Source organism: Eublepharis macularius, chromosome 1 (genome assembly GCF_028583425.1).
Source record: "Eublepharis macularius isolate TG4126 chromosome 1, MPM_Emac_v1.0, whole genome shotgun sequence".
In the NCBI taxonomy this organism is placed as follows: domain Eukaryota; kingdom Metazoa; phylum Chordata; class Lepidosauria; order Squamata; family Eublepharidae; genus Eublepharis; species Eublepharis macularius.
This window is the reverse complement of record NC_072790.1, coordinates 226,563,732-226,579,205: the sequence shown is the minus strand read 5'-3', so window position 1 is coordinate 226,579,205 and position 15,474 is coordinate 226,563,732. Positions and strand designations below refer to the sequence as shown.

The 15,474-nt window shown below is 46.0% G+C and overlaps 1 protein-coding gene across 2 annotated transcripts in view; it reads right to left on the bottom strand.

Annotated features, from left to right (window-relative positions):
• Positions 1-15,474, bottom strand: part of SLC29A2 (solute carrier family 29 member 2) — a 29,399-nt gene extending 13,925 nt beyond the window's left edge. Inside the window, exons 1-5 of one of the 2 annotated variants that reach the window (XM_054990192.1) lie at positions 15,395-15,474; positions 9,247-9,350; positions 5,239-5,320; positions 3,374-3,558; positions 765-904 (exon numbers count right to left, since the gene is read on the bottom strand). In XM_054990192.1, coding sequence (XP_054846167.1) covers positions 765-904; positions 3,374-3,558; positions 5,239-5,320; positions 9,247-9,275 — 436 coding nt within the window. In that variant the 5' untranslated portion in view covers positions 9,276-9,350; positions 15,395-15,474. Of the gene's footprint in view, positions 1-764; positions 905-3,373; positions 3,559-5,238; positions 5,321-9,246; positions 9,351-9,777; positions 9,816-15,394 lie in introns of those variants that run through there. The other variant, XM_054990199.1, reaches the window with a different exon arrangement.

Here is a 15,474-nt window from a genome sequence, read left to right as displayed (position 1 = left end):
AAAGAAAAATACCACCCATCAGAACATCAGCAGTGATTAAAAAAAAACCAAATTGGGGGCAGGAGTCAAGCCTTCCTGAAAGCCTTGAGATGGTGGCGGGGGGAGGTGGGTGCACTGGATATCTATTTACTTGGCAGCAAAGGAAATGTACTCTGCACACACTCAAAGGCATCTTTTGTTAGATAACATGTCCTGAGACTGAACCCTCTGAATACTGGTTTCGGGGCCAAATCCTGGAGTTTCAGTCTCCAGCCAAGATCTGATCTGCCCAAGCATTGCCAAACATGCCCCCCCAACAGCACTGGCGAAAGTGCTGCACATTATTTATTATGCCAAGGAAAGCTGTGCCTGTTGAATTTCTTCCTGGCATGTAGCTGTTAAAGACAGGGAGGGAAGGTAGCAACTTCATCAGTGAGCAACTACACAGGATCTGGTGCAAAGAAACAACTCTACCCACTGTCCAGCCTGTCCTCATAGCCAAAGGGTGACCCCGAAGCTTTGTGAGCTCCAGTCTTGCCTCTGCCACGAACACTTCGTGCGCTTCTGGGTAAGGTGACTTAGCCCCCATCTATGATTATGGGGGGAGGGATTCTACTTTCTAAGACTGCTGCAAAGCAGTTCCCAAGTGCTAGGGAATGTTATGATCAGCAAACGTTCTAAGGCTGGATGGCTTCCCAGGTTACCAACTGCAACAAAAGCCTTCCACTACTGCTTTGATAGGGGTGGGAGGAGACAGAGAAGAGGGTCCCAGAGCACGCACTCACAGTTAATGAACCAGACACTCGCCATGGTGATGGAGAAAAAGCTCTGGGCCGGCATCTCCAGCCTGACGAGGGCAGCCGTCAATGAGAAGAGGAACAGGATCCCGAAGAGGCTGCCTAGAACACGCACTTTGTCCGGAATGCTGGGTGGGGGGAGACAAGAAGGGAATTCAACGCCTGAAAATTAGATTGTATGAATACAATAAGGGAAAAGAGGAGTGGCTGGCCCTGCTCCCACCTATGCATGACTCGCAGGAAGTGTACACCGGTTCAAGGTGTTGGTTTTGACCTATAAAGCCCTAAATGGCCTGGGACCAGCATACCTAAGGGGCCGTCTCTCCCTGTATGTGCCCCAGAGAGCACTTCGTTCAACTGGAAAACATCTACTGGTGGTCCCTGGCCCTAGGGAGGCTCGGCTGGCTCTACCAGGGCCAGGGCCGTTTCGGTCCTGGCCCCAACCTGGAGGAACTCTCTATCTGAGGACACTCGGGCCCGCCAGGATCTTGTATCATTTCGGCGGGCCTGTAAGACAGACATGTTCCGCCAGGCATATGGTGGAGGCTAATTTTAGTCCATCATTGCCGAGCCTTCCACCCGTCTCCCTCTATAAGGGGTATGGAGAGTCCACTCATGCTGGCTGCCCCGAAAGGGGCACAGTATTTTATCTGTTTTTTAATTGATTTTAAGTTGTATTTTAACCAATGTTATACCTTGCCCTGAGCCCGCTTGTGGGGAGGGAGGGCTAAAAATAAAATAAATAAATACACCCCATCTCCGTGATCAGGAATGCTGCTTTCTCAAGCATCCCTGATCAAGAGGATGGCAGCTACATTTCTTTTATTATTGACTTCATTCACCCTAATGGGGATCCAAAGCAACTTGCGTCACTCTCCTCCACTTTATCCTCACAACAACCCTGTGAGGTAGGTTAGGTCACCCAGTAAGCTTCCATGGAAGAGTGATGATTCAAACCTGGGCCTCCCAGAATCTAGTCTGACACGCTAACCACTACACAATACTGTCTATGTGCACAGATGCTTTGCTCATGAGCTAACAATCACACATTGGTGGGGCCAGCGCCCTTGTGCCTTTCCCTGATTCAACATGCATATCAGTCATATGTAGAGAGCTTTATGAGACTTATTTTTTACTAATATTCTGACCTTTACCTAAGAACCCTGCTGGATCAGACCAGTGGTCCATTTAGTCCAACATTCTGCCTCACACAGTGGCCAACCAGTTACTATGGAGAGCCAATAACAGGGCACAGAGGCTGAGGCCTTCCCCTTATATCGGCTCCTGGCACTGGTTCAGGGAGTTACTGCTTCTGAACATGGAGGCTCCCTTTGGTCATTGTGGCTGGTACCTCCATACCTCTGTCTAATCCCCTTTTAAAGCTGTCTGTGCCTGTGGTCACCACTACATGCTCTGGCAGTGAATCCAATATTTGATCACTCATTGTGTAAAGAGGTATTTCCTTTTGTTCATCTTGAATCTATTGCCCATCAACTTCATTGAATGGCCTCAAGTTCTAGTATTTGGGGAGAGGGAGAAAAAATTCTGTCTCTTCTCTCCAACCCATGCATAATTTTATAAACCTCTATAATGGTCTCCTTTAGTTGTCTCTTTTCTAAACTTTTTACTGTTTGTCTTTCTCCCTCACACACACACACACACACACACTTGTTCCCTGTTCCGAAGGTATCCCATGAACTTCAAAACACAAATCTCAAAGGGATTGAAAGCACAGCTAAAAGACCGGGCTAGGATGACAGAGTCTTGACTTCAAGCCCCACTTCAAATTTCTGAGCATTCAGGCCATTTTTTGTAATTTTACAGCTCTACCAGTTAAGCTGAGCTTCTGTGATCCCCCTCGCAAAGGAGCTGCGAGGCCTAGATTCAAACCATAATTCTGCCATGGGCCAATTTCATGGCTTTGGACAAAGGGCTCATTCTGTGGTTTGTTCAAATGGCCTACCTCACAGTGGCATAGAGAACAAAGCAGAAGGTGTGTTGTCTAGGGTTTCCAGTCCCTCACTGAGGGCAGGGGACACCCTGCTTCCACCTCCCTCCCTCCCCCTCCCGTTTATCTGGCTGGCTGGGGAAAAGGTGGGGGAATGTGCCTCCCCACACAGCAGTGGGCCAATCTGAGTCTAGATTGGCCTGCTGAGAGGCACAGGAGCTCGCCAGGGCCCTCCTGGCAGTGCTCCTGCTCTCCGCAGCAGGCTGATTTTGGCCCATTTGGGGCTGAAATTGATCTGCTGCAGAGCACAGAAGCACTTCAGGGCCTGTCATGCCGCCCCAGCAGCGCTCCCATGCTCTGCAGCAGGCCAATTTTGGCTCCAAATGGGCCTGATTCGGCCTGCTGCGGAACACGGGAGCACTCCCAGGGGTGGCACGAGGCCTGCACGAGGATGTCACTTCCCAGAAATGATGTTATCACACAGCCCCAGGACTGTGTGCAGGCTCCTGCCTGGAGGGTAAGGGGCCTTGGCATCCATAGTGTTGCCGGAGGAAAGCAGAGTGGATGGGTGGAGAAAAAAGGATGGAGAATCCATCTAGAACTGGGAACATGGGCTGAGATTAAGTAGCATGACCATGGCTGTTCTTACCATTGGTAGAGGAGGGAGTTGAGGAGGGTGAAGAGGAGCAAAGGCAGCTGGGACAGCAAAGCCAGCCAGTTGCTGAAGTTGAAGTCATCGGTGCAGTGGGATGCGGGTTCAAGGCCAAGGACCGTCCCGTTCTCATTCTCCTCAGCAGCAGAGCAGTTCCCCACAATAAGCCGAGACTGGAAATACTGTTGAAAGGATCATATTTGGTGGGGTGGTTACATTTCCACCAAAGGAGGGAACAGCTGGGGCTCAGAGTTGACCGGGAAACAGGGTCTTGAACCCCAGGATAAATGAGGTCAAAAGAAAGGGAGGAAATCTGCCAGTGCCCAGAGGCATGACTCATCCTTAGGGTCAAGGCTTGAGTCCTGGGAATGTTCAGCCAAACACAGGCCCTAGCTGTATCCCTTTGTCTCTAGAGCTGTGCTCACTCTAAACTGGCTTATACTGCATCAGTCCATTAAGGGTCAGTATTGTCTGACTGGCAGCACCTCTCCAAGGCCTTTCAGGCAGAAGTCTTCCACGTCACCTGCTGCCCAGTCCTTTTTTTAAGCTGAAGATGCCCAGGACCGAACCTGGGACCTTCTGCATACTAAGAAGATGCTCTGCCACTGAGCCATGGCCACACCCCTCCTCCCCACCAGAAGATTGGAACACAGCCTCAATTAGGGATTTTGGTATGGAAAAATGGTTCCCTTTTTTTGAATACATTTCTAAAGAAAATCTATATCCTCCCAATAAAATATACCAAACAATCCTGAATCTATAATCCAAAATATATCAGATCATTCAACTTGAATTTGTCTTTTCATGTTTTACCCTTCTCTGTTATGTAGTTTTTAACAATTTACCCATGTTGTATTTCATATTGTAAACAGTTTTGTTAATAATTGAAATAAAAATATATATATTAAAAAAAAAATTAGGGATTTTGGCAGGATCTCAGGACAACCTTCTATCAAACGAAGAGAGAAGCAAAGTAATGAAAACAATCAGACATTTTTTTTAAAGAACTCATAAAAGCAGAGGTTAAATAACCATGACGTTCATATTGTTACTGTACCTCCATGGCATTTTTCTGGTTAACAACAACAAGAACCACCACCTTGTGCTTATATACCACTCTTCAGGACAACTTAGTGCTTATATACTGCTCTTCAAGACAACACTAAGAGTGGTTAACAAGTTAAGTGTTAGTATTATCCTCACAACAATCACCGTGTGACGTGGGTGGGGCTGAGAGAGCTCTGAGAGAGCAGTGACTGACCCAAGGTCACCCAGCTGGCTTCAAGTGGAGGAGTGGGGAATCAAACCCAGCTCTCCAGATTAGAGTCCTGCTGCTTTTAACCATGAAACCAAACTGGGTCTCCTGTTTGGTTGCCTGTTTGTACACTCCAAAACAGGTCCCTAAAAGGGCAGGGTTTGGAACAAATCAAGAGTGAGTCAAGAGCCCATCAGTAGCAACTGACCAAACCGAATCTAGACCCACTGAGCATTTCTGGAGTCCCATCAGACAGAGGCTGCATCAGTCTCTTGGCAGGCTGCAGGCCTGGCCCAGGCAGATCAGTAGGACCTATATCACCCACTGCCTTGAAACTCCAGGCTGAGGCATCTTCCACCTCAATAAGCCAATGCTAAGCTCCATGCTTAGAGCCTCCCCCTTGTTAAGAGGTTTCATTCAAAATGAAATGGTAGTCTGTGGCAGTTCAAAAAAGAGTCCTGGCTTGCTTCAGGATTTTAAAACAAAAAATAAGGTAGATGCAGACAGAGGAATAAAACTGAAGAATTGAACTTGAGTATAGGAAGAACCCAGAAAGACAAGTCCGCATCCCAGTTGCCCAGAAATATTTCCAGAGTAAAATACTCACCGGAATAGCTGTGATGAAGAAGTTCCAGGGAAGGAGAGTTCCCAGGCCGAGGAGGAAGAAAATGATTGCCACACAGTGAAATCTGGAAGTTGGAGGTGGGAATTGGAAGAAGAGAAAGTACACTGCAGTTTGAAAGATTTCAGGCCAAAGCCAGGGAGACATGTATGCTCAACCACAGACTTTATTCATGCATTACATTTATACACCACCAGCAACAAAGCCCGTTATGGGGAAAAAAAGAACTAGAAAACTGATTTGGCAGACCCCCACTGCGGGGCCTTGGGAGGGCCGTGCTGCGTCTCTCCGCTGCCTGTGTGGTGGCTGCGGGGCCTTGGGAGGGCCGTGCTGCGTCTCTCCGCTGCATGTGTGGTGGCTGCAGGGCCTTGGGAGAGCTGCACTGCCACACCGGGCCTCCCTGGCACCTCCACGGCCTCTCAGAGGCAGCACGGAGGCCCAGCACAGGCCTTGGCTGCTTCACCGCAACGGGCCTTCCCGCCACCGGCAGCAGCCTGCTTGGGGCCTCCTTGGCAAGCTGAGTTGCCAAGGGCTCACCTTTCATCCCCGTGGAGAGGCGTGCGTGGGGATTAAAGGTGAGTTGTCACCAATACTGCTCGCCTTTTAAATGGTAGGATGCCTTACAGCACAGAATCACAATAAAACAGTAATACAAAAATTACAGTTCTATTCTTAAAGCTAAAACAGTGGAGTGTATTCTACAGTTTGCTTCTGCTAATGCAAAGGCCATAACATCAGTGGAAGCCCTTCTTAAAAGCTGCAAGAAAACTGTTGTGAAAGAAAAAAAACCTCATTGCACTCAACGGTCTATTTCCACTTGTGCAAAACACAGCATTAGAAACAAAATGTTAGTCTAACTGTATATTTTTGCATTCATTTTAATTTACAATGTAATAACGCAATTAACGAATGCGTTTTTGAAGCACAACACAGTAAGAGCCAAAACAAACTATGCATCAAGGGAACTCTGTTTTACTTAAGAGGAACTTGTGTCAATGTTTTGTTGGACACATACCAGTACATAAAACAACCACAAAAAAAAAAGCATTTCAGGCTCTCCAACAGCCCCAACCCTAAAGTCTTTTGCCTCCTTAAAGTCAGAAACGAGCCAACTCAACAGGTTACTTAGGCCGGAACTGGCAGCCGGAACAGGGAAAGCACAAGAAAAAATATCCAGCAGATGTCTGTTCATGTATCTTGAACTTTCAAAGGTCCACACCAGAGTTACTTCCTCAGGGAGATAATCCTCCATGTTGCTGCTGTTACTGCTCTGAATGCAAAAGCATTTACAGGGGCAATGGAGCATCTAGAGTTTTCTGTACCCTTTCCTTGCCTCAGCCTTCTGTAGCTACCAACAGCCTGTCACTGGAGGAAATTTTCAGAATTTTTTTTAAAAATTAGGAATTGCTAGATAGCTATAAGCGTTATAACTATCTATTGCTGCAATATACTAGTTCCTACCTTTATTTAAAAAATGAAGTGAGTCTCCAGCCCTTTTCATTGCAGAGGTATAAAGGTAAATGTACAACCACATATTTCCCATTATAACTCCGCAACAAAAAGGCTAGAGACTTACTTTGTTGGGGGGGAGGGGAAAGAAAGCTGGGAAATAGTAGACTGTGACAATAAATTGTTATAACGTTACTGTGCTACATATCTATTTGCAATTTTTAAAAAAAAAAAAAACCTGAAAAAGCACTCCGTGACAGGGATAATGACAGCTGCGTGTACTGATGTAAGGAAAATGGTGCCAGCATAGACAAAATCTGTAAAAATGCACATCTTCCTGTCTACACAGCATCCAAAGGCACTTTGACCACGATCTTTCCAAAAAGATTGTTATTGACCATGATCTTTCCAAAAAGACTGTTAACAAACCAGTTTTGGGGAATATCTCAGCAAACCGAAAAGTTGAAGGGGAGATAGAGAAGCAGGGCAAATATAAGACAACATCATATGGGTACTCTTGAAAACTGACAGGAAGCCAAGGCAGAGCAAAACATCTTTATGGAATTAGCCCGGTGCTTGGAATTGGGCCTGGCCTCTAAGTCTGGATGAAGGAAAAGTAAGAGGGAAGCAGCCAGGAAGCAAGAGACACAGGGACTCTTTCGAGTGGAGATTGCCAGGGACTGAACCTGGCACACCTTCTGAATGCAAAGCACATTCTCTACCACTCTGTTACAGATCTTCCTTTATTTGGGGAGGAAGCGGACATTACAGACTCCAGAGATTCAAGCAAGAACAGCTCAGCGATCAACCTTGACTTCTCATGTGCTCAGATATTTCCACACACACACCCATGTGAATTCCTGTGCTCTTACACAGCTACTGTGCATGAGAGTGTCCAGGTGCATCATCTGTGAGAGAGTGAAGAAGGGAAGGAATCTACATTTTCTGTCTCAGGCAGGGCTGGGGACAAGAGATTCTCTTTGATTATTCCCCAGCTTGAGCAACGGGAAGGACAGCAAAGCAAAACAAAAAAATCCTAACACATGTTAAAATTTTCCATGTGCTTGCTTAAAGAATGACCCAAACATTAAGCCTTTCTGTTTGCCTGGAAAACTGAGCAGCAAGCTGGGAGGGTTACAAACAGATTTTGGAGGGGAGGCAGCTTTTCCTTGACTTGCTTACCTCCCCCCCCCCTTAATGTTGTGTCTCAGTTAAGAAGGAAGGAAAGAAACCACACTCACCCAGCTGGCCTGTCTCACTCATGCCTAGACTGGAAAGTCAGGTTTGGGGGAAGTGCAACTCACCAAATACTTCTAATCCCCAAAATCTGAGCAATTCAAGCATGAAACACGCTCCTCCTCCCAAACACATACCTGATAACACTAAAAACAAAAACAAAAAAAGGACATACCTTTCAGCTTTGTCTCTTTTGCAAAAACAACCCTTTGAGGGCATTGAGGGCACTTACATAATTGGTCTGATTAATGTTGAGTTGGGAAAGCAAGGAAGCATTGTGGCTCGGTGGCAGCCCACCTGCTTTGCATGCAGGTCACAGGTTCAAACCCCAGCATCTCCAGTTATAAAAGGATCAGGGTAAGTGATGAGAAAAATCTCTACCTGAGACCCTGGGAAGCAGCTCCCAATCAGAGTAGACAATACTGACTTTGATAGACCAGTGTTCCAACTCAGTTGAAGGTAGCTTCATGTGTTCAATTTTGGAGGGGGGGGGGAAACCCTTCCATTTTAGCTTAATGCAATATCGCATTATATTCTGCAATACAGCAACTGGGCCCAAGGTAAGCTTCATAGCTGTGTGGCATTTTGATCCTAGAATATTTTGAACATTCTACTTGCTATACCTCAGAGTCTCTCTACACAAGACATCTGACACATGTTCTTCATGTGCTAGGAGACTCAATGTTAGCCGGGAAGAGTAGTTTTGAAAGACAGATCTGGCGGAGATCGCTCTGGAGGGGATGGATTCTCTCACAGCCCTCTGCTGCCTCTGGCATCTCCCCTTCCAGAACCTTTGCCCTGCCGAGGCTTGGTTAATTCAAAGTTTTAAGCAGCGAGGGCAGCAGGGTAAAAGCTCCAGAAGGGACGACAGTCTGGCATGCCAGAGGTGGTGGAGGGCTGTGAGAGAATCCGTCCCCTCCGGAGCGATCTCCGTCAACTCTGTCTTTCAAAACTATGCATTGCATCTCCTGACACTTAACAAACACGGGCCTAGGCATCTCATGTAGGGAGACTCTCAGTGGCTTTCAGATAACCCCTGCCCACAGAAGCTCAAAAACTCACATCTAGCATGATCCTTGATCCATAAAAGCTGTCACCCCTGCAGCCCCTCCATACACTGTAACATTCCTGTACAGAAGGCAAAGGGGCCCAAAAGAGGCACTCTGAACATGTTCAACGGAACTCTGTTTCTCATAGTCCAAGGTTCAGCATTAGGCCTTCGGGGCCAGGACGCTAACCCAGAGAAGTCCCAATTGTTCCCAAAATAAATCACTTCCAAGCTAGATCTAATGTGACTTTACTACTCACGAGTCCTTTGGTGCTCCCTGAGAGGCCATCAGGAAAGGTTTATCCCTGTGTGGGAGTTAATTCACAGTGGGGGAGTCTCACTTCTTGTCAAATCACTGCTGTACCTAGAAGGCAAAAATGGAAGAAAAAACAGCAAGTCTAACCCCAAGGCATGGAAAAATCCAGTGCACGACCGCCTTTGAATATCTGAGAACTCCAGCTTTCAAAGACAGACTTCTAGCTCATTCTTGGGACAACTGGAAAACCAGCCTGCTACAGTGGAAGGTCAAGAAAGAGAACCAAAAGAACCCCTACAGTACCAAAAGAACCCATCGTCCTACAGAAGAGAGAAGCCCTAACCCAGCAGTGCCAAGGCATAAATCTTTTCAAAAGCCCAGCTTCTTAATCTCAACTGTAACTGTTCACAAATGAGAGAAATACACTTCGCACATTCTCAGAAACTTTCTTCTATGTGACTACTTCATATATTCCAGAGCTGAGCTCAGACAGTCAAACCCAGGGCTGGATCAATTAAACCCTTTCCCCACACACCTCCTATAGTTCGAATGGAAGCCAAGAGACACCCTCGCCCAGAAATCACAAAGAAGCTCCCTACAGTCAATTCAGAGAGTTATAAACCCCATTCTTTTTGTGAGTCAGAGCTCATTTCGCCAGATGCATGAAATGTTCATCTATTTGATCACTCCTAATGCATCTGATGAAATTCGCTCTGACTCACAGAAGCTCATGGTGGAATACAATTTGTTAATCTTTAAGGTGCCACTAGACTCCTCTTTAATTCTGCTACAATAAACGAACATGGCTAAATCCTCTGGAATTATTGATCTATAATAACACTTTAGCCTGCTTCTAAATACTCAAGCACAAATCCTGGCAGAAAGGACTTGCAAAAAATGCTTTGCAAAATATGGTGGGTTTGTAATAACAAGAACAGGAGTAAAGAACAATATGGGCAGCCCCTTAAAATAGAACAAGAGGGGAATCCAGATGTTTTAGACAATGGTTTACACTGGCAAAAGTAATCTTTAGTATATCCATGTGTACACTCACTCACTCACTCACTCACTCACACACTCACACACACACAGGTAAAGTGTACTCAATCTGCTTTTACCACTGAAGAAAGACATCAGGAGATATTCCACAGATGACAAAATATGTATTTATGGTAGCCCACCTGGCATCAGCCACAGCTCGTGCCTTTCCCACTGTAATCTGCACATTATTTCAGTAATCCTCATAACAACCCTGCAAGGTAGCTCACTAGTACACCCTTTTTTGTGGCTGACACAAGGAACTTCTTGCTCACCTGCTGATCCTGTGGAGGAAGTATGTCCCACAGAGTTCAACAGGGCTTACTCTGAATCAAGTGGACCCAGGGTTGGGGGTCTTAAGTATTTTGCCACACAATATTTTGTCTAAATAGTAGAGTCCAGTAGCACCTTTAAGACTAACCAACTTTACTGTAGCATAAGCTTTCAAGAATCACAGTTCTCTTCGTCAGATGCATCTGACGAAGAGAACTGTGGTTCTCAAAAGTTTATGCTACAGTAAAGGTTAGTCTTAAAGGTGCTACTGGACTCTTTACTATTTGGCCACTACAGACTAACACAGCTAACTCCTCTGGATCTATAATATTTTGTCTGTCACGCTTCCACTATGCCCCCTTTTCTTGTCTTACTCCCACCCCTCAAAACACTGTTGAAGCTGAGAGGGTAAACAACTGAGGTACTTTTTTTTTGCTATATTAACGTATTTATTAAGAATTTCTCCATTCCATCTTTCTATTTAAGACAAAATATTCAGGGTGGCTACAACACATTTTAAAAGCCACACAAAATCGACCCCAAAAGAAACAATCAGCAGCGGCTAAAACATTGAAAATTACAGAGAAAGCTTAACTGAAAAAGGCCTTCTTGAATAAATGAAGTCTGAGGAACAGCCATCGGCAGTGAGGGGACAGGGAATTCCAGAGGGCAGGGGCAGCCACCAAGCAAGTCCTCATTTGGGTCCCTGCTGATTGGATTTCCGTGACAGGGGGTTCCTGAAGTAAAGCTTGTCTGACCCCCAACAACTAGCGGTCTTGTTGGTGGAGGTTCCACTTAACCATCATGATGGAGAGCTGTTGATGGACCTGCTCTTGGGGAATTTGTTTAGCCCCTTTCAGAAGTGATGTGGGTTGCCGGTACTACAGCCTGTGGCAATAAGGTTAATATTTTATTGAGCCCGATTACTCCACGATCTTTTCCCTGGTCAGTCATCGCTTGTTCACACTTTAATCAGTATGTATGTCTGACAGGATTTTTGTCTGCAGTGTGTACCTCTTCACACTGAATCTCATCTTCCACTTTGTTGTCTATAGAGGGATCCTCTTATTATTACTATTATATTATTATTTTATTTATTATTTTTGACTTTTATTCTGCCCTCCCCACAAAGCAGGCCCAGGCCAGATTACAACTGATAAAAACATCTTTATAATAACTTACATCATAAAAACAGTTTAAAATCAAACCAACAGCATGACAGTACACTATAAAGATTGATACACAAAACAGCAGTCATTATTTCTGTCATTTATATTCCCCCTTTCTCACTGAGACTCAAGGCAGATTACCCAGTGTGAGACCAGTGCAGTCATTTTTAAGGACATTTCCATAAACAATCTTGGAACTCTTCAAAATCACTTTTGGGTTCTCCCGATCTGAATAATTTGGTGCCTTCTGCAAATGTGCCTGCTTCATGGCTTACTCCCAATTCTACATCACTGACGAATAAACGAAATAGCGGTGGTCCTAATACATCTCCCTGGGGGACCCCACTGTTTACTTCCCTCTGTTGCAAGAACTTGTCTGTTTATTCCTACTCTCTGTTTTCTGACATCTGGCCTACAACTAATCCATGTCAGAACCTGTCCTCTTGATCCCAGGATTGTTAAGCTTACTCAGGAGCCATTGGTGATGGACTTTGTCAAAAGTAATCCATCATCAACTGCCTTACTCTTGTCCACACACTTGTTAAATAGTCAAAGAACTGAAAATGCTGATAAGGTAGAGAACTTCCTTGCAGATGGCATGCTGATTCTTCCTCAGTAGTGTGTGCTCTTCTACTAGCTAAATAATCTTAATCTTTAATGGCAGTATCTAGATTCTGAGCTAGCTAGCCTGAACTTCCTAGATACTGCCCCTTCTCTGCAATCCCTTTTAAAAATCAGCATTAAATACATCTGCTACTTTCCAATAAGAGGTATAGAGGACAATTTTAGTGAAAAGTTGCATATTACTGCTAGACCTACAATTTAACATTTGAGTTAAGAACCCCCTGGGTGTGTATGCCACTAGGACCTAATTTTTAACTTTTAAGTTAGCACTTAGAATACCTTCTTATCACCTGTGATAACTCAGATATCCTTCAAAAAAAGGGGGGGCAGTTCCTCCAGTGTGGGTCACACAACTCTACATCTTCCATGGTGAAGACAGATGCAAACAATTCATACACCTTCATTGCAATCTCCCTATTTCCCTTTAGCACTCTTCAATCTTCTGTTGTCTAACAGCCTTTCTGGATGATTTCTTGCTTTTGATATATTTCAAGGAATTTGTATTGTCTTAATTATTTTAGTAATATGTTCCTTCAGATTTTCTTTTCACTTACCTTACCATCAACTCACATTTATTTCTCCAGAGCTGCTGCTCCTTCTTATTTACCTTGCTTGGGCAACACTTTTTTCAAGAAAGCTCTTCTTGTTTTTATGATATGTATTCTTGTTTATTGGCATACTGAGTTACATTGGTCTCAATATATCCTTCTGAGGCCTTTCTGTAAAGCAGGGTCTTCAACATAGTGCCCGTGGGCACCATGGCACCTGCCAACATCTTTCCTGGCACCTACCATGTGGATGGAGCCAGATGGGACTTGTATCCAGCAGGGCTTATTGGCCACTGTGCAGATTAAAAGGCATCCTGCTAAACAGCACTTCTGCCTCAAATGTTGTTACTATGACAGCTGGGCATAACCTTTGCCCCTTGACGTTTTGTGTTTGGCTCTGTCTCCTGCAGCAGCCGTTCTACCAAAGTGCCCACCAATCTGCACCAAAATTCCAAAGGTGCCCATAGGCTCAAAAAGAGACCCTGCTATAGAGTTTATATGCAAGGATGACCATATCTCACCGATTCTCCTACATTTCCTCCAGGTTTCTGAAACGCAAACTATATCTATGCTCTCCTTTAATACAAGCATGCCAGTTCCCCCATGTTAGCTCAGAGGCTTCTAGCATTTGCATAGATACACCTGTACCTTGTTACCTTTGCCAAGCTTTCTTGGCAGGCATATTTTCCCTCCCACAACCCTTTAGGTTTTTTTAAGCAGCTGCTATTTCCTGGCAAATACTCATTGTCAAATTCTAGCCTGTCCCCATTTAGATGACCTGGAACATTTGCCTCATCATCTTTTAAGGATGAATCATTCCAAACCAGGGCTTCCCAGCTGCTGTTGGTTTTTCCACAGCAGTTAGTTAAAAAGTGGTTCTGCAACCTTTTGGAGACTTAAATGCCAGCAGCCGGGTGCCATTTCAGCTCAAATGAAGCATATCTGCTATGTACAGGGTCAGCTTGTCCATAAAGGATCCTACGTGCCCAGCACGGAGCATTTTTGAAAATGCTACCTTGGATGTTAAACATTCATTGCTAAGCAGGGCCGTCTCTTCCAGGACTGCACAACGACATTTCCTAATACTTCTGGTACCACCATGCACCAAAACTGCCAATTCCTCCCCTGCCCTGCCCTGCCCATCTAAACTACTACATAGGAAGCCTACAACCTTTGCACCAGACAGATAAGTCACTATGAGGTCCAAACATCCACTAGTAATCTATCTCCCCAATTACGAACAAGCTGCTTCCCTGCCAACAACTCCCACAAAGGAAATTGTCAGTGAGTACATTACAGTGTCTCCAGGTTAGGACCAGGTCCCCATCCTATGGCAGCATTTCCACAATCAGGCAGGAACTGTGGATTCCCCTCCTTTTAGGATCGGGACCATGGTGCACATGAAGAGGCGGCTTCAGCCTTCTCCTTGTGCTATTTCTGTTGGCCATAACAGTGCCAGGAGGCACTACTTGGCCTGTTGAGGAAATCCATGAGAATCTCTGGGAACACCTTCCTCTAAAAAGCACTGCAGGGGGCTGCTTCAGGCTGGGGAGATGGTGTGAGAAGGAAGGCTGTGTATCATGGTCCTGAACCTAATCACACACTGCGCATGCGAGAATTGATTCCCTCCCCTTCAACTGGATGCCCTTCTACGCCAAGCCCCTCATTCCCCATGACAGTGGAGGAGCGGTCAGCACAGGTGCTGGCTGCTTCTAGCAAATCCCTGGGAGCCTCATTCACATACCTGTCCGTCTCTCTCAGGTTCTCCAGGTTAGCAACCTCCGCCTGAAGGGAACAACCTTGTGCTGAGAGAGGCAGGTGCTCCTTGCACTTTGCACACACCCACCACTGCTGCCTACAGGTTGACACTTAATACATATGACCTGTGCAATGCACGGCCTGGTCTCCACCTCCTCCTGGCTGCTGACTTGCATCGCTGGTTACACCTTTACAGCACTTCTATTGAAAGCAGGGGTGTTTTCCTCAGAAAGTTTTTCCTCTCCAATTGTGCACACTTCAAGAAAGGAACGCGAATGGCCTGCTGGCCCTGTTGCTCAATTTGCACTGTGGCCTAACTCACCTGTCCCTCTTATCTTATCGAGACACTTTGTCACCCGAGCTCTTTTGCGTTCGCAGGGCTGCATTTTAGATAGACGAGAACTAAGCGACCTGAACATTCTATTCTCCCTTTCCCCGAGAATCTTAAATGGGACGAGAGTCGGATGAGAGGCCAGGAAAACTGCAGCCCCTCCTGCTCCGGATTAGCTCCCAGTGCAATCCGAAGCAGAGTTACTCCAGTCTATATCCTCTGATTTCAACGGGCTTCGACTGGAGCAACTCTGCTTCGGGTTACACTGTTTGGAACCTAAGGCGGAAAACGCATTTGAAAACCACTCAAGCGCCCCCTCGGCGCCCAGCGCATCCTTCCTCCTTACCGCGCCCCTTCCTACCCTGCGTGCCGGGAGACGCTTTCGGATCTCGCCCCGAGGGGCAGACTCACCGCCCAGGGAAGGCCGCTTCTCCCGGCCGCGGCCCCTTCTCGGCCCCACCAGCTCCATGAGGCTGGATGCTCGCGAAGCA